At 41.4% G+C, this 18,630-nt stretch overlaps 2 protein-coding genes across 3 annotated transcripts in view; one reads left to right on the forward strand and one right to left on the reverse strand.

Moving 5' to 3' along the window:
- LOC145457976 (methyltransferase-like protein 27) overlaps positions 1 to 18,630 on the forward strand; it is an 83,957-nt gene that overhangs the window by 43,186 nt on the left and 22,141 nt on the right. The window lies entirely within an intron of this gene.
- Positions 5,905 to 17,899, reverse strand: LOC145457974 (uncharacterized). The gene is made up of 5 exons (XM_080336256.1): positions 17,548 to 17,899; positions 10,773 to 10,883; positions 9,656 to 9,855; positions 7,573 to 7,711; positions 5,905 to 7,508 (listed from the first exon to the last, which is right to left on the reverse strand). Exons 1-5 carry the CDS (start codon positions 17,580 to 17,582, stop codon positions 6,701 to 6,703), a joined length of 1,293 nt encoding a protein of 430 aa, XP_080192382.1. The 5' UTR covers positions 17,583 to 17,899; the 3' UTR covers positions 5,905 to 6,700.

The following is an 18,630-nucleotide window of genomic DNA, read 5'->3' on the forward strand; positions in this document are numbered from 1 at the left end:
GCATTTTAAAACGAACCGCAAACCACGTAATGTCTGATTTATTACTACAAAAATATAGAGTAGGACGAAGAGAACTTCAAAACGTTGTTCTCCAGATCCGGCATAATGTTCTAAACGTTGTTCCAAACGTGCTGACCTGATCTTAGAATTACTTTAATGTGGTAAAGCTGGAAATTCTCTAGTTGCCCAACTACGCTTGTACCAGATCAGTTTATTAACAACTTTCATCATTCCCAAACACCACAAGATTTCGATACAATGAAAAGATAGGAAGGTGTTGAAACGCTTTGGAGTAGTCTTTCAAATCAGACACCACCTGGGTCAATGCGGTGTAAATAAGAGGTATTTACACTGGATTCAAAGAAATAAAGGATATAACCTACAACGACTAGTGATGGAAATGATTTTTACGCAAAAGTAGCTAGTGATGCGTATGACGGTGCTGTGCACCGAATTCGAGACAGAATTTCGTATGGTATATCTTCATGATGTCATCCAACACCAGTCTAAGTTTTAATGTTGTAACTCAAGGATTGGGGCATAATCATCGACAACGAAATTACTACCCTAATCATAGAATAGCAAGTACACCAATTGTTGGCGTTACGTCTGCAGAAGTTTTCGCCCCTAAACCTGTTGTAATCTTCCATTATCCGCTATTGACGCGCCATCATAACGAAATGGTACTTCAGAAGATACTAATGCTCTCAGGTACATCTGTCCAATCACGATCCACTTAAAGTAGTTGTTGTATTTGGATATCATGAAATCGAAATAAATGTCAGATCTAATACAGCTTCGAATGTGAAATCCCTCACTGGCGGATAGTGAATCTATTTGATGTTCCTTCTTACAACTCACGGTGTCTTGAACTGTTTAAAATAAAAATGAATTTAAACACAGAGCTGGGATATCTAGATATCCCTGACACAGATGTTTAAAACAAGTCCATTGTTTAATACTTTGTTTTCATTTTTGTGTATGTTTTTTGTCAAGATCCCCTACAGATGAAAATAGCATCTAAAATTGAAATATTTTGAGCTTACCATATGTGAACGACATAGAATAGAATGCTTCAAAGTAAGAAATAATTTACCCTTGTTCCTGTATTCAAGAAATATTTTCATGTTACAAATCATACAGATTACAGAGCCTTGCAAAGCAGATTGCTCCGCTTAACCGCTCTCGCATTATATATTTATATAATAATGCAAGGCGGCTTTTAAAGGACTCAGTTCAAATTGCTAGATTTTCGCCTTCAATATTTCCGGTGACGTGGGCAGGGGTGCAGAAGGTGCACTTGCCCCTCAGCCACTCCGTAAAAGATCAGACGACGCGGGTCATCCGGAGGCATTCCGTGCTAATTACATCATATGCTAAATCCGTGACGACACGTCATTGTTTTTAAACTGATGCCCTAAAGTACTTCATATCTCTATATCAGAATGAAGATTGAAGACGTTGCCCAATCCTGAGTTGCTAGTGTTGTTTTAGTATTTATGATGCTTCAACTGCTTGGTCGTTTCACAGGAGATCGATATTCTTCGGTATACATCTTTTAGCGTGATCCACTATCAACCAACGCTTTTGTAAGACACTGCTTACCAGATCATATGCTCAGGTGGAGCCTAGATAAGTCCCCAGCACTCTGGTAGGAATTCTGGAGTCGAGATCGGTAGGACTCGCACTCCTAGGTTAATTGATATATACTCCGCGGCCGTGTGATGCAACTACCTTTGTACAAGTAAGGTGTTGCGGGCTCCATATCATATATATCGGATATTCCTAGCACACATCGACCTCACGCTTACGCTAGATCAGGGGTGGCCAACCTTTTCGGCTAAAGGGCCACATGCAATCGACGAACGAGTGCGCGGGTCACTAGCCGCGCCAAGCGCGTAAAATTTTAAAAGTTTATAAATGAACCAGGTTAATAATATTATTACTTGGGTATATCGCGGGTCTGCTGTATACCGCCGCTCGGCTCAGTTTGCAAGGACAGGACTAATCGGCATCTGGAAATATCTATATCGAAGGTTTCCGGTAATATGCGACAATCATTTTGTGCCTACATTTCATCGCCGACGATCTTTCTGCGAGCGCAAACACGAAAAGACTCCCTCTCGTAATTGCGAATATACTTAGACTCAATCGGGTAAATCGGGCGTTTTATTCGTTTTGAGGAGGGGTATGCTACCAAGCAAGAAATCGAGTGACAATTAAACACGCGAATCGTGAAGAAAAATTTTACTTTATTTTTATTTCAGTCTAGTGTAATGTACGACGATTTACTAAAAGAGTGACTGGACCCATGATCCGCCAATGCGCCGGAACAGATATTTTAGTCATCAACATCCCAAGTGTCGCGGCCAGACTAATCAAATTTCTGGTTGGCCTTGAAAATTCATAATTTGAGCAATTCATTTTCGGTAATATAACTAATTTAGGAAATTACCTCGCGGGCCACTCAAAAACTTCTCGCGGGCCACGAGTTGGTCACCCCTGCGCTAGATGGTCTTTCAAAAACATTTAGGCAATTACAGACATTGCTCATTGGTTGCTAAATTAGTAACGTCCACCTGACGTAATAATATCTTATTGGGTAATAGCAGATAAGATGTTTATTGCCATATTTTCTTCTCGGTGATTCACTATGAAAAATACTCCATAAACACAGCGTCATTGGTATACGAGCTAGGGATGGTGTGAACGAGAGGTTCACGTTCGCGTTCTGTGTGTGAACCTAGGAAATTTAGAGGTTCACGTTCACAAACGAACCTTGGTAGGTTCTGCACTGTGAATCTTTTTATATATTACAATTTTCCACATCATTATAGCATTACTGGTTAAAATCCATAGCATTTCAACAGCGGCCAATCTACGCATGGCGTTGGCAGCATAAAAGAATCAACACTAAACGAGTATGCACCTTGACCATCTCCAAGATTTTACTTGCTTTGTTACAAAAGTTTGCTCGAAATATCCAGTTTTCCGTTTGTAAATATCTAGTGACTTTCTGCTGTGAGCTTGACCAGCAATTACATATTATCAAGAGCGAAATACGCAACAGTATAGTCGGCGAATGATCCTTATTCAACTAATCAGTGAAATTCATATAAAGAATACATCGTTGTCTAATGTAAAAATCTAGCAGGCGTACGGGGACCATCTTGATTTGATATGTTTATTGTATCATAAAAAACAAATCCGTGTGATTGGAGTGTTGGCTACCCCTGTATAACTTGTTAACGGGATAATATCGGTAGCAAGTATAGAAACCCTTTTACACTCTGCTCAATAACAATGTAGCAATACTCCGGTCTGGCCTAGACCGTTAAAGCGTAAACTTATATTCCCTGGCAAGTCGTCGTCGAAATTGTTGGCAAAGCGACGGAAGATATTGATTTTATGGGATTATTATATCATCTGATTGCTCCAGTTGATATATTTGGCGACGTTGTAAAAGTCACAATGAACTTGTGGCATAATGTGGCCCGAGTCGTCGCCAGGTATCGTGTTGTACATTAATATATCACTTCACTGAAATGTAGGGTTGGAATTAGCAAAATAACGTCACGAGGTTCACGTTCGCGTTCACAGTTCATACAGAACATTTCAAAAAGGTTCGCGTTCACTCGAACCTGAACCTTTGTGAGGTTCACACCATCCCATTACGAGCATCAAGGCAAAATAGCAATTTCCCGAAACAATTAGGTATTGCGCAACGGTCCGTAATTCGAATAAGGTATGCTCTACAACGGGGCTTCGCAAGCAAAGTGCAGTTTATTATTACCACAACAGAGAACGGAATTCTTTCGGCGATAACGCGACCGAACGATACAACGTCCCAACCATCTTGATGACCAGGAAATCACGTGTGGAGTGCATCACTGCGGTGAACCTCCTCGGCATCTCGTCCGCAAAACGGTGTCTTAAAAAAGCCTAGAAGTGGACCGTGATATAAGTCGGTAGCTCCAGAATGATGTATGTGACCACAGTAGTCAAGAAACACCATAAATACCACAAACAAAACAAACAAAAACTACGATAATCGCGAATAACAAGGTTTACACCGTAACCAGGGCTATGCTGCAATTGTAAGCAAAAATCATATCACAAACGCGGCATTGCGTCAAGCTTGCCTTGGTATCCATATGTTGAACTCATTCATAATAATAGCATTTCTGACATCACTTTGTACTAGGGATGGTGTGAACGTGAGGTTCGCGTTTGCGTTCTGTGTGTGAACCTCGGAAATTTAGAGGTTCACGTTCACAAACGAGCCTTGGTAGGTTCTGCGCTGTGAACCTATTTGATATATTACAATTTTCACTTAATTATAACGTCAATGGTTGAAATTTATAGCATTTCAATAGCAGGCCAATCTATGCATGACGCTGGCAGCATACAAAATCAACACTAAATGAGCATGCACTTTGACAATCTCAAAAATTTTACCTGCTTTATTACAAAAGTTTGCTCGAAATACCCAGCTTTCTGTTTGCGAATATGTAGTGACTCTCTGCTGTGAGCTTTACCCGCAATCACACAACCTCAAGAGCGAAATACGGTACATATTGTAGGTAGTCAGCGAATGATGCTTATTCAACCAATCAATGAAATTGATATTTGTTGTCTGATGTAAAAAATATAGCAAGCGTACGGGGTCCATCTCGATTTCTTATGTTTATTGTATCATGCAAACCAAATCCGTGCGATTGGGGTGTTGGCTATTGCGGTATAACTTAGTGGGGTAAAACCTGTATTAAAATCTGCTCAATATCAACGTAGCAACTCTCAGACGCCGAATACATTGTCCGGTCTGGCCTAGACCGTTAAGGCGTAAGCTTATATTACCTTGCAAGTTCTCATCAAAATTGTTGGCATAGTGACAAAGGATATTGATTTTATGGGATTATTTATATATCATTTGATTGCTCCAGTTGATACATTTGGCGACGTTTAAAAAGTCAGTATGTACTTCATCATTTTGGCATTATGTGGCCCGAGTCGTCGACAGGTATCGTGTACATTGATATATATCACTTCACTGAAATATAGGGTTGGAGTTAGTATGAGTCATGAGGTTCACGTTTGCGTTCATACAGAACCTTTCAAAACGGTTCGTGTGACCTTACAGAGGTTCACACTATATCCCTACTATATACCATGCAAATTCAACGGCCCATTGTTAGGTTGAAAACCACTGCTCCAAACCAAGGAATGACATCCTGATTGGCTTGGATGTAATTCTTTTTCGGTGAGGGTGGATTGAAGCTTCGAGCAAGTAAATCGGAAATGTGAATATGAATCGTTTGTTGCAAAATGTTATCACAACATGAAACATACTTACAATCAAGACAAATGTTGTTGTAACGAAATCGGAAGAGATGTTTTTATCACCACGAACCTCAGAATATAAACACGTAGTCTCAAAGACTCTTTGATTTGCTCGTAGCCGGCGCTGAAATCCCGATCTGTGGCAAACTAAGAGTGGTACATATACCCATGGGTTGCCTAAATTATATTGAAGATATTTATGCGATTATATTAATTATTTCATTTATTAGCACTGAAATTAAAAGTTGATTTTATCAACGTCGGGGAAATCTTGGACTGGGATCTCTGCTCCATAGTGTACTTTCGCATATGGATATATACGGATTTGTTGGCCTCCCGTTGGCACCATTTTAACCGTCACATCTCATGAGATTTCTAGTCGTGACTCAAACCATGCCATTTTCGATTGGTGGAGGATTGACGTACCAGCCGCAATGTCGCGACAGATACTACTTAGCGATATACATACCATTTTTCATACTGGCAGGAAGAGCGTAAAACTGCGGTGGCCTGTGGCTATAGCTGTCGGTGACCATTACCATGATGTTGCTTTGTATTCCTGTATATGTGTAGCGTCACATTTATTATGAATCATTTTGATACTGAACTTAAGAGAACTTAGAAGAAATTAGAGAATCTTTTCCAATATCAAATACACAAGACTTGTCTTAGTCATGCTTAGTCAATGGCAGTAATAGGCTGCGAAGACTGCAGTTATATATATATATTATATACAATTATATATAATATAATATGAGAAGCAAATCCTAGCCGTGTCGATTATAATTCGTGACTTGTAATTCTTGTCGATGCAAAATCATACAGCACATCGAACACGGCTCTAAGGTGCAAATTCGAAACAATGACGAAATTATATTGCATATTTAGAAAAGAAAAACAATAAAAGACGATTGTTGCAGATTCTTCACACTGACATTGAATTGGTTGCGTTTTTCCTGAAACTGTATATGCATGCGGTTTATTTTATAATTTGATCATGAAGTTCGACATTAAAGTATAGGATCCCCGCAGCCGCAAATCCAAAGTCGTTTTCTGCCAGTCTGATCAATTACCATAACGACTCATGAAAAATGGAAGGCGACAGCTGTACAAGGATGTCGCAACATTAATATTTGAGATAACTCATGTATAGGGAACTTTTGAGAGCCTGTATGTACATATTGAGTCGATTTATAACACCCGCGAACGTTAGCGGTTCAATGGTGTGAATAGTTGATGAGCAATGTGCATATATGTCGCACTTCGCTAATTTGTGAAAGTTCGACACGGTTCAGGTCATGTCCACATGATATGCGATCGATGGCCAATTGACCAACTCAGTTCTCGCCCCCGTACTGCATCACCCTAGGCGACAAGTCAAGGCAGTAGCAAGTGCACGCACTGCCGATCTTACCCCCGATATATGTACGCTAATGAGCACAGTGCAGATAGCGTGGCCTAAAAACGGTAAGATTGTTAACGACGTTGAGATTTCCTTGTCATTCACATCCGGATATCCTCCGATTGCGTCAATTAGCGCCACCGTGACCAGTGGAATAGATGCGACGACGTAGACTAGTAACACAATCACCAACAACTTGAAATTCCTTCTCAAGCTGCGTATGAATATGCTTCCTGACATCTTCCTGCACGCTTTTCCGTTGTTGAACTTAATCGCCACTGACCTCCTGTCCGTGTCATTGACCGGCTCTTCTTGGGCGATAGTTTTAATCGAATCGCCAGCTCCTTCGTTTAGAATCTGAGACGCACCGTCGCGCTCAGCGCTTCCCTCCGTGAACTCGCTGGTCTTGCCGTCCGGGAATGTTCTAACGCTGTCGCATCTTTTCTGCGCAATTTTGTCCAAGTCGTGCTTAGTTTTGAACAGAGATAATATGAGCGTGATTATGTACAAGATCCACAGCCCCACGCCAGCGCCGAGATATGATTTGCTCAAGGGCGGAATTAGGATGGAACACACATCCTGTGTCACCTCTTCGCAATTCTCAATGGACCGATTCACCGGGACGTGGAGGTAGCTGCAGTGGCATTCGTACACACACCGCCCGAAATTGATGGCGAACACCGCGATAATAGCGGGCAACAGCCATACCATGCAAATGTAAAAAGCAGCCCAGCTTTTTGGATTATTTTTATGACTCGCTCTGACCCTGTACAAATATATGGATAGGATTACTGCACCACTGCATAACAGCAATGGTAGGTCGGCTATACCTGTCTCTTTTAGAGCACTCTTCTGCCATCTCACATGTTGCATCTGTACTGGCGTTGGGTACGCCACCGACTGTCTTGTGTACGCGAAATTGTATCGAACGCATTGCGTTGATCAGCAGTCCAATGCTGCCCGCGGTTACTTTGAAGAGAAAACAATCGGTCCGAATCGTTCCAGAATTTAGCAACACTTATCAACGCTTCTTAATTCGGAAGTTCGAGTTAACATGGAAAATTCTTCCGATAAATAATGTTTTGGCATTGACTTCAGTCAGTCTGGGAATGATCGACATTTGTGGGAATATGTTTGATAGCCTAATACTCTTATAGGTTCACCCTTAACTGAAATACTATCAGCAAATATGCCTCACGCGAATATGTTGTTGCCTTACAACAGTTTAATGGAATAGTTGGCACTGCTTACTTGCGACAATCTCCTTCATTAGGGCGCAACCGGAGAGTATGAACACTACAACCTAATTCACCTTCACCTTATACACCACTTAAAATGATCACGCATACGATGATGCAACTTTACAAAAAGGGGTATCGAAAAAATAGGGTCCCGAAAATATTATACGGCAGACATGATGCATCATATCTTTCATCACAATGGAGTAATGGATCCTTCTTTGGCGAACATGTGTTGATTTTGACTATATTCATTCAAAACGCACACGACGTGTCTCCACTATAGTGCCTTATAATTGCCGTTTAAATCAAAATCGTCCTCCCAGGAAAGAGTACTTTATGTTGGTGCTTCAATATGTTACCCAGGGGTTCTTAAAGTATGAGTATGAATTTTGGTCGCGATCGCGCCAGAGCGGTCTTTTCATATGTGTGTATTATTTGCTGAATTTCTTGCAACAATATTTTTCAACGCGCTTCGCGCGATTTCCTGTTTGTTTTCGTTCAGGGTAACTGTGTTGCATGCTATAACCAATGGGCGTGACGAAGAATGTAAATAAATCGGTGGGAAACAGCTGTACTTTCATGATTTCCACCATGGCGTGGGGTGCAATTATTCCGGCCGTACTTTCCAGTACGCAATAGTACGCAATTCAAGCTTCACACACGTTCTATAATGTAGAACAGTGGTTCTCAAACTTTTCAAAAAAATTCACGAAACGGTCCCTTGTAAATTTTTTAAATGACTCGCGGTCCATTACAACATATCGTAAAATCGGGTCTCCCAGTCTATACCGTGTAGAATATAGTTAGGAAAATATATTTTAAAAAAATATGTATTATTGGACGTGAATGTTTGTGGACAATGCCTATTCTATATTTCATGCTTGAAGAAAAAAAATTACATCTCTCTTTCTCATCAGCAGAAAACAGCACATTCGATTGTGTAGTGTCACTGTAACGGATGTGCCTGATTTTCGCTGCCAGTTTGACTCTGTTTGGTTGTGTTGTTGACAGCGCAGCCATAACATCGTCAAATAATATTTTATAGTACAAAAATCGAAATTTTGGGAAATTTCTGGATCGTGTGATTTTTTTGGAAGGTGCCTCGTGGTCCTAAAAATTGTCTCGAGGACCCCAAAAGTATCGCGGCCCCTGAGTTTGAGAACGACCCATCTGGAAGGTGTGGGCCAAATCCATGCACCATCCAAAATGGAGATATATTCCAGTGGTCTAGTGCATATTTCCATAATGTTTTGTTACACCACTCTGCGCCTTGGTGTGGTAGTACACAAAACATAATCCACTATACACCCTGTAATGTGTCGCCAAATGAAATGGTGCATTTGGCTCATTAACACCGACTGGAAAGGGTGCAAAAGTAAGGAGTTGTAGTTGAAAGTCATGGCGACTATATTTACACCCTACGATTGAGTGGTAATCAATACATTATATGATTCACGTTCATTGTCGTAAGATAGTTTAATGTTTATGTATATACTATTTCAAGCACTGATGCCCCTGCATATAAAATGATGCCGCAAGCTACCCCACAACACAAAATACCAGTGGGCCATTGAATAGTTATGTATGCGTGTGTGTGTGAGAAAGAGAGAGGGAGAGGGATGTGTAAGACTGAATTCCTATCACCTTATCAGCCTCACAAAACAATGTTTACCTAATATCATGTTGAGATGAATCGCTTGTATCACCGTAACCCAAGTATCAGATTTCGAATTAAACTCCTCGAACTCGATTGTCCATTTCTTTGAAGCGATGGTTCTTGATGAGGTATACAGACCCCAAATGCTCGCCACAAGCCCATTAAGCACGACATTTCCGGCGTAAATGTTTACTACGCTCCGCTTTATGAGATTCCTGAAAATTAGAATTGTCGTGAAGATTGTATAGATAGACTATCCATTAATAACAATTGAGTATTATGCGAAGCAATGGTGCCATATCAATAGCTTAGTTGTATTTTATCTATGAAGCTTTGCTGTTATAGAATAGATATTGCCAGGGCCAAAAAATAATGGTCTTGGGCCCTCATAGGATCATAAACAAAACCAATGGGGATTTTCGCCCCCCAGACCCACCCCTGCGCGGCGGGGCTTTCTACCACTGCCAGTAAGGCACATTTTCCCGTTATGGTCGTTTCGTTTATAGATGTAGATATGGATGCTATTCATCTTTCATCCTCCCTCATTCCACGTGATAAGATTTACGGGCAGACCTGAAGGAGTTGGGGACTTCAGATAGCAAGCGCGGGACTATTCCAGACAATTGGACGATTGGCAACTTATACATTGATGGCTTCGGGCAACATGCGGCAGTCATTTTCGCGAAATGTTTTATTTGGTAACACACTTCGTGAAGTCGCATGCTGACCAAAACTTCACAAGCCTCGGTGTGTCGTAGAGTGGTAATGGTCGGCGCTGAATTGTCGATTTATTGTTATAAATCATCACTTTTTACCCATACTTAAAAGTCGACGTTTAAGTACAGTCAATGGCGCGGGGCGCGAAGAAAATTTTGAAGTTGTAGGAAATCTGCCACAAAATACTCTATAATTTATGTTGATTTACGAAAGAATCTTGGGCCCCCTTCGAGCTCGGGCGCCCCCAATTGGGGGGTTTGGGGTGCGTCAGTTACGGCCCTGGATCTTGCTGTTCAGAAAAGACTTATACTTAATCGAAAATAGATAAACTGAAAAATACTCACTAAAAGGCTTGTAGGCCTACTACACACGATCTGCTTGAGAAATGTTTGAACCCATTGCATAAACTACTTACCAATGAGAAACTATTGCAAGCAGAACAAACAGGTGCAATGGAACGTTTACAGCCGACGCCACCAAAGTGATGATATATTCTATATATTCTTTCGTGGCCGCCGGAATGCATCTATGAAATGATAAATCTGTATATTAATGACGAGGTATACATAGGATGGTTCAGTAGACTGTAGAGTTATATCTGTTGAGGTTATGCAACGCCACGTGGGAGAATAGTGAAGTTACACACTTTCGTCTAATCAATACTAGTCATATAGGGTTGCCGTATAAGATTGTTTGAAACAGTTCTGGCAAATACGAATGTTGAACCAGGGAGAGCGAGGAATATAAATAAATCAGAAGTAAATTTCGATGGCTCTATCGTACCGTTACCATATTGATCTATCATTGCTGAAGAAAGTGTGGTCTCCACAAATCCCCCGATGTTAACGTTTAAAATAAATTAATCATGTTGTGACGCGAATTGGGTTTGAAGTTATACGGAAACATGCAAAGGATGACCATGATCAATAATGGGGCGAGATAGCATAGTGGCATAATCCACAGCTGCAACACCTATGGGTTGCGGGTTCGAGTCCGACCGAGGTCGACTCCAGAATGCCCAGCTAAGTGATGAAGGTTTATCTAAGCTCCTCCTCGATATATCATCTGTGTAAGCGGTGTCCTATAAAATCCTAGAAGTGGGTCATGCTAAAAGTTGGCAGCTACGGAATAAAAAATGAGAGAAAATTGGCGTGGTGTAATGACCATAGTATAGTCGACAAAACCATGAACAGTTGAACACCGCAAACAACAACAACCATGATCAATGTCGACTGTGGTGAGTCTGAAGACTTATTTTCAGCGACTTAGACCTTTACGTTCCAAGTCTTGGCATGTTTGGCATCTTTGGCATATATATGTGTGATATAGCTTGTGTTTCGTACCACAGTTACAACACCAACATGTTGCGCGCTCGGGTACGACTACAGTGTTTTCACCGAAATGTTACTGATTTACCTAGGCCAGGGGTTTCAAACTCAATCTGCGTCGCGGGCCGGATTCAGACCTTCAAATCGCTCGCGGGTCGGATCAGTTACGTTATTACACAATGTTACCTCAAAATCCATGCCCGTCCTGTCCACTTGAATACTCAATTATACAGCCTTATGGATCATAGGGTTCTATTCTATCACGACATTTATTCGAAAATAATGGAATTGTCAAAATGACGACGATTGATCGATTGAATACAGTTATTAAATTACTAAAACAGTGACTTTAACGGCGATATACGTTGGCATATTGTTATGATGGCTTTCTTTTCGTCGTAATCTGGCAATAGTTGCCTGCTGTGTATGCGTTGTGAGGAATACACGATATTTAACCGTAAACGCATACGTTTAAATTTGATTCTTCATTATTATATCGCGATTCGTTTTTTTTTTGGAAGCCGAGGAGCTGGGGTAACTCATTAGCGAAAATGAAGTACGACCACAGATATTTTAAATATATCTTTGTGTAACAATTATGTTCTCCATGTAGCCTGCATATACCGGTTTCTAACTGGGATTTTGATTTATTTGAATAACTGCGTTTAGGTCCATTTTTCCACAAAACTCTGAGCTCAGCGTGCACTTTTACCTTCTCGGAATTAGGTGTAAATGGCAGCGACTTGTTGGTTATAATGCGGCTTATGAACCTACTCAGCATTTTCTGTCTTGATTTTTTATTGAAAGTATTCTTAACCTTTGTCAGAAATGGACTGGATAATAGAGCCATTTTTCAGAATCGCTTCGCGGGCCGGATGTAATCGTCTGGCGGGACGGATGCGGCCCGCGGACCGTATGTGTGACACCCCCGAGGCCCTGACCTAGGCTGTAGGCCTCCCAACGTGATGTGATCAGTCCGCGTAAGCAGTGCCGTAAAATATCCTAGAACCAAAGTGGGCCGTAGGGTAAGTCAGCAGATGATAAATCACAAAAAGTAATATCGACCATTAATAACATGGCAACCGAAATAACAAGAAATAAGTCTTTGTCATGCTATGTAGCTCACGATGACACCTTACGGAGAGAGGCAAAACGAATATTCCAGAGAAATCGTCTCACGAGTCACGGCTCAGGTGACTTGTTCGAAAATGTTAGAGACACAGAGCACAGAGCACAAAGCTCATCCAGATATTTGTAAATAGGTCGCGGCAAATTTTAGAATCAACTAGAAAATGTTCATTATCCTTAGGGGTAAATGACACTTGCTTACCGACTAATTAGTGAAGTCGGTAATAAGTTCGTTTTGAAGAGTGGACACTAAAGACACGAGCAATGACCTATTGCGTCACATTTCAAGTGCTCCGTATTCGGCACTATCACATACACAGGGTTGCCATCGACATGGACCCAATAGTAAGGACAGTCGAAAAATTAGATTAGCATTACAAAGCGTTTTTGTACATACTTTGTATTTATACGAGCTGTGACAGCTCTGGTCTAGGTCTAACTTGACTTGTAACTGAGATTTCACTGTCATTTCACTAAGTCTGTTCCTTTCCTTGGCCCACTTCGCCGAAACAAGAAAGAACACTCTTTAACTTTAACACTAAACTATATGGAAAGAGTGGCTTCTTATGACTTTAATTGTTACGGCACTCTTTGCTACAATTGCTTTCTTTTGAATCTGGATAACGCATGTCAGGTAAGTAGGTTGCGTAATCGGGGCATAACGTTGAGCAGGCTTCTAAGTAAACGAATTTGCGGTTCAGTTTTTACAGCCTGTGGTTTTTAAACCACGCATCAACATTCAAAAGTATGTTTTATGTTTTGAATACGAAGCAATTTTTCCCGGGCCGCTCAGAATAGCGCCGCGTAGAGATCTAATCACATAATAAATGAACGGAACTCCCGTGGCGTACACTCCACAGAATTAGACCGTCCAGGTCTGATCTTATCAGTATCTCGTCTCCCGAGTACATAACGAATGGGTTATGATTGCGGCATCGTATTGAGTAGCTCGCCTTGCAACAACTGTTTTCTGATTATATCGACGACGTTTCTGACGAGGTCGCGTGGATTTGCCTACAAATTACTACGGCGTTTGAGCATTTTGTACGAGGTGGCCGCGACCTCGTAAATATAGTGATGAGGTGGCGCACGTAGCCTCGCAAGTTGGTGACTATTATAAAAACTGATTGACTGATTGATTGACTGCTTACTGCTAAAATGACGTCTGCTGCGATAGCTTGGAAGGCTACCGTTGAAACTGCTATACTACTCACTGCCCTATCTAACTCACCACTTAGGAGTCAAATCCTGTGTGTGATGTGTACGCCACGGAAGTTCCGTTCATTTATTCTGCAATTAAATCCCTACGCAAAAGCATAACTTTATGCCTCACGGATACCAGAGGAAAACGATCGAAGTTCTGTAGTTGTTAAAAATAAGACAAAATAAGGACGCAGGTCGAAAATAAGGACATTTCTTAGAAATAAGGACAGTTGAGCTTTCAAAGACCTGGCCCTTCAAAATAAGGACAAATCTTAGAAATAAGGACGTTATGGCAACCCTGCATATACAGCACCCTACGTAAAGCATAATAACGTTACAGTTCGTCATGCCCATAAAACGATCTAACAGGTCCGACAATTAGAAACAGCGAATGTCGTACACTAGAGCAACAGAATTGTGGAGCTTGGTGAATACGCTATCATCATGTGAATGAAGTAGGCCTACATACCAAACTATATTTATCTAACCAGAAAAACAACATTTCACACGATATCACGTGGTATTTCAATACCCCATCACGGATGTATTTCAATGCGTGAGTGTTTTATAATTTTTCTAGTGCGACACAAGCCAAAAGAGTTTGGGAACCACTGGCGACCGGTGTGCACGGGCTCATCGAAATTACCGAGAATCGCACGCCAAGCTCGCTTACTACGTTCGTTCCCGGAGATATCTAGAACTCTCTCTAGATATCCCAGGTTAACGCCATCTTTTGTCAGTCAATCCAAGTAAGCGGTGTCTTACCAAACCTAGAACAACAGCGAGTCACGATACGACTCAAAAGCTTGGGAATCGTAAAAAAGATTTTATACCTGGTGTTAAAAAAACGCTATGTCGAAACAGCATGAATGCCAAACAAGATCAACAGTAATCGCCGAAAAATGACGTCCTGACACACACGCCCGCCGAAACGTCAACACCGCAGGAAATGCAGATGACATCGTGATTTTCCCTTAGAATATGTGATCAAAACTGCATTCCCCGAGGTTTGATCAGATCCTATATAACTAGCAGAACTGGTGGGGTCGCGCAATACCATTAATCGCGATTACAAATCGTGAGTCAGTCAATCAATCAGCCAAAGCTTTCCCGTTTTCACAGAGTTCGTGAGAGTTGTAATGGTTCGTAACGTCACAGGAATATGAACTGTCACGTTAATCCAGTGGTTCCCAAAGTGGGCGCCAGCGCCCCCCTGGGGGCGTTCGCGAGCTTGAAGGGGGCGCTGGCCACGAAATGGGCGATTGGGGGGCGCTGGCTCTAAAAGTGGGGCGGTAGGGGGAGCTGACAGAAAATTGGGCGGTGCAGGTTTAGAAGACAACTGCTGCATAGTGTTGAAACTATTGATAAATAAAGCAGCTAAATTCGCAGTAAAAATGCGGAATCGATTAAGCCAGGGCAATTTAGGGTCGTCCATCTATCTATTCAGCTGTACCGGAAAAGTCCATTGTTACTTCACAATGTTGAACCTAGACGGCAGTATCCCTGAAAAGCGTATTTCACTGTGTGTTGTGAGAATTTGAGCAGGTATTGCTCACTGCAAGGTGTGACGGCATTACAGAAACTGCCTTGCGTGATTTTACTTCGTCTCAAACTATCATGGATTTACCACAGTGCCGCCACCGTGGCCTTCGACACAGCGTTTCTGGTTGCGAGAAACGATATCCCTTCCACTTGACGGGCATATTTTCCAAAATTTACGAGTAGAATATATCCTGTCTTAGCAATGATGAACCTGATAAAGGTTAAAATGGCACTGTCCGGATTCAATCATAAGCCCGTGATATTTCACCGTAATTTGATGGAGAAACAAGGCAATCAACTCAGAAAATTGCACGAGCAGATGGTGATTTGATTCCAGGATATATTCCAATAAGAAATTCCTCTCCGGATATTCAATCCATTCTGTGAAGTTTACGAGCATGAAATGATTGAGGAACTGATTACATTGCAGTGTAGAACAAGTTTGAGTTCAACCCAAAGTTCAGTATATCCTATCAATCGTTCTGGATACACAATTGAATCAAATAGCAATACTCTTCCTGGAGTCGGTTAGAGTTTTTTGTCATTGCCCTTCCCCGCTCATATTTGATAGAACGTGTTATAAGTGACGTGATAAGGTGATAAGGCTCACAGCAGAAATCGACTTGACAGTAGGCTACGGGGCGTGAACCCTGCAGATTTAAGAATAACATTTTTCTTATCACGACTCAAACCCAATATGTCGAGGATGATGATAATAATATAACAGCTTCATCCGTCTCATTATAAGCTGTAATAAATGCAGAAAAACTTTCGTTTTATGATTTAGGCGTGGTATGAGGGGGGTGTCGGGGGGCGCTAGCACTTTATTCGTTATCCAGGGGGGCGGTAGCTAAAAAAAGTTTGGGAGACACTGCGTTAATCGGCCAAGTGTTGATTTGGTTAGAGCCAAGTGCATCGGCCTGGATAATAGCGACAGATCAGTTGCAGTGCACGTTACCTTCGAACAACAGACCTATTCGATAGCATGGAGTCGCAACTTACGTACTAACAAACATACATATTTCACTTGCATTCCTTAGCAGCATGTATGTTTTCTTTACAATAGTAGCATGTATGTTTTCTGTACAATAGGTCACAACTAGGGCTGGGCAAAATCGAGTACCTGAGTGATTCGATTCTGAATCACGTAATATGCTTCGAGTCGAGTCGAGTAATCGAGTATCACTCATTATGACGTCACAACAGGATGTACTATGTCGAAGTCCAAATATGAACCTTTTATGCCACCACAAAGAACGTAATGCCTGTTATCCATCACATTAAAGGTACTTTGGTATTTTTTCGACCGTACCGATTTCATTGCACTTCTTAACAATTTATTTGGATGATAATGACTTCGGAAATGTGTTATTTCCAGTAACGTTCGTAGCTTCAAACTGTGCCTGGTATGCTCAAACACGGCCAATCAAGGTTTCACGGCTTCCTCAGTGGAAAATAGTATCAAAACTATAATTCTCGTCAGTAAATTAACTTTCAGTTGCGAGGACCGTATAATTTCAGTACTCGAAAAAATCGTCTTTTACTACTCGACTCGAATCATTAAAATTACTACTCGATTCAGATTCGAGTACTCGAATCATTTTGCCCAGCCCTAGTCACAACAGCAGCGTATATGAAACATGTCGGACTGTCTGTCTTTTGCATACAAATGGAACCGACAGCATATTAACAGAATGTGCGACTGTTAACACCAGTTTATTACACGCTGTGACCATCTGCATGAATCTCATCTGGGCAACTTCCGGGGATGCACGTTGAACAGACTCGGATATAGCATAGTTCGTTATTTTACTGCAACTGTCAGTTATATAATCTGAATACTTGTCATCTAAAGCTACGCGTTGTGGTTATGCAGTTGCTCCTTGTAATCAATACCAATACTAATCAATACCATCCACTGCGCATTCGATAAATTGGCACGACCTATTATAACTCTTCTGAAAATAAGTAGCAAGTTATTATACTTACTGAGTGCTATTGGTATCATAATCTCCGTACATCATCAACAAATGTATATTTCCACTGCACCACAAGAAGCTCTGTTCTGGATTGCAGGTTCAACTGATCTTCGACAGCGCGGACTCGATCGTCGTGTGATGAAAGTAATATTTACTCCATCAGTCATGACATCACTTATCCCTTTCTTGTGTTTAACTACGACGTTTTGAAGCAGATTCGTGTCTCAAATGTTCTGTGCGACTAGTCACGATTGCGAGCTGCCAAACTAGAGCGTACTAGCGCTTGTCACGTCCGGTAAGTCAAAATTGCATTGTCACTCCAGTCTGCTTGAAGAGCACCGCGTCGAAATGGACTGGTTCTGTTGGAATTGCTTTACGCTATTGAGGATTTTCCAATGACTATGGAGAACAGGTTCCGGCTATTGTCGTTTTGGGCATAATTTCACAGTAGACAGCAAAATGTATTTTTCCGTCGTCAGCAAATCTAGCGGTAGCGTTGGGTAACGTAAAAAGAAAAATTCCAAGAACTGAGGAAGTTGAACATAGCGTCAAGACGGATATCTTGTCACGCGAGATCAAACAAAGTCTCGCAGCACACAGCTTCCATTTGTTCTTGTCTATTTCCGTACTTTTTTTACTAGAATTGCTGCTCTGTTTGAGCGAAACATGCTTCATATAGGAGTACAGGACACTTGAAAATAGTAACCTTGTAAGAACAATGGACTAGCAGAAAATATCCATGCGGGGAACACTCTACTTCACCACTTCCCAGGTCTGATGAGAATCTACTTCGAAAGGATTGGTGCCATTTCCCATCCCAACAACAAGCAGCTTAACAATAGACACTTACGTGACCTTTGACACGAACCAATCAGGTTGCAGCAGGATGTAAACAAAGAACAAGGCCGGGCAAGCTTACTATGAGCTCTTATGGGAGAAGGTTGAAAAATGAAGGTTTTAAGCAAGATTACGTCGAATTGGGGATGACTGGCCTTAATGAATAGTAATAGCGTAGAGCTAGTATGTGGTTGCAGCTTTTAATCTAGGATGAACATGAATGGTGGCAAGTACGCACCAGCGTGCTGTGTCCAAC

Source organism: Botryllus schlosseri, chromosome 15, assembly GCF_051294905.1.
Source record: "Botryllus schlosseri isolate E-star chromosome 15, Bs_hap1, whole genome shotgun sequence".
Lineage (NCBI taxonomy): Eukaryota > Metazoa > Chordata > Ascidiacea > Stolidobranchia > Styelidae > Botryllus > Botryllus schlosseri.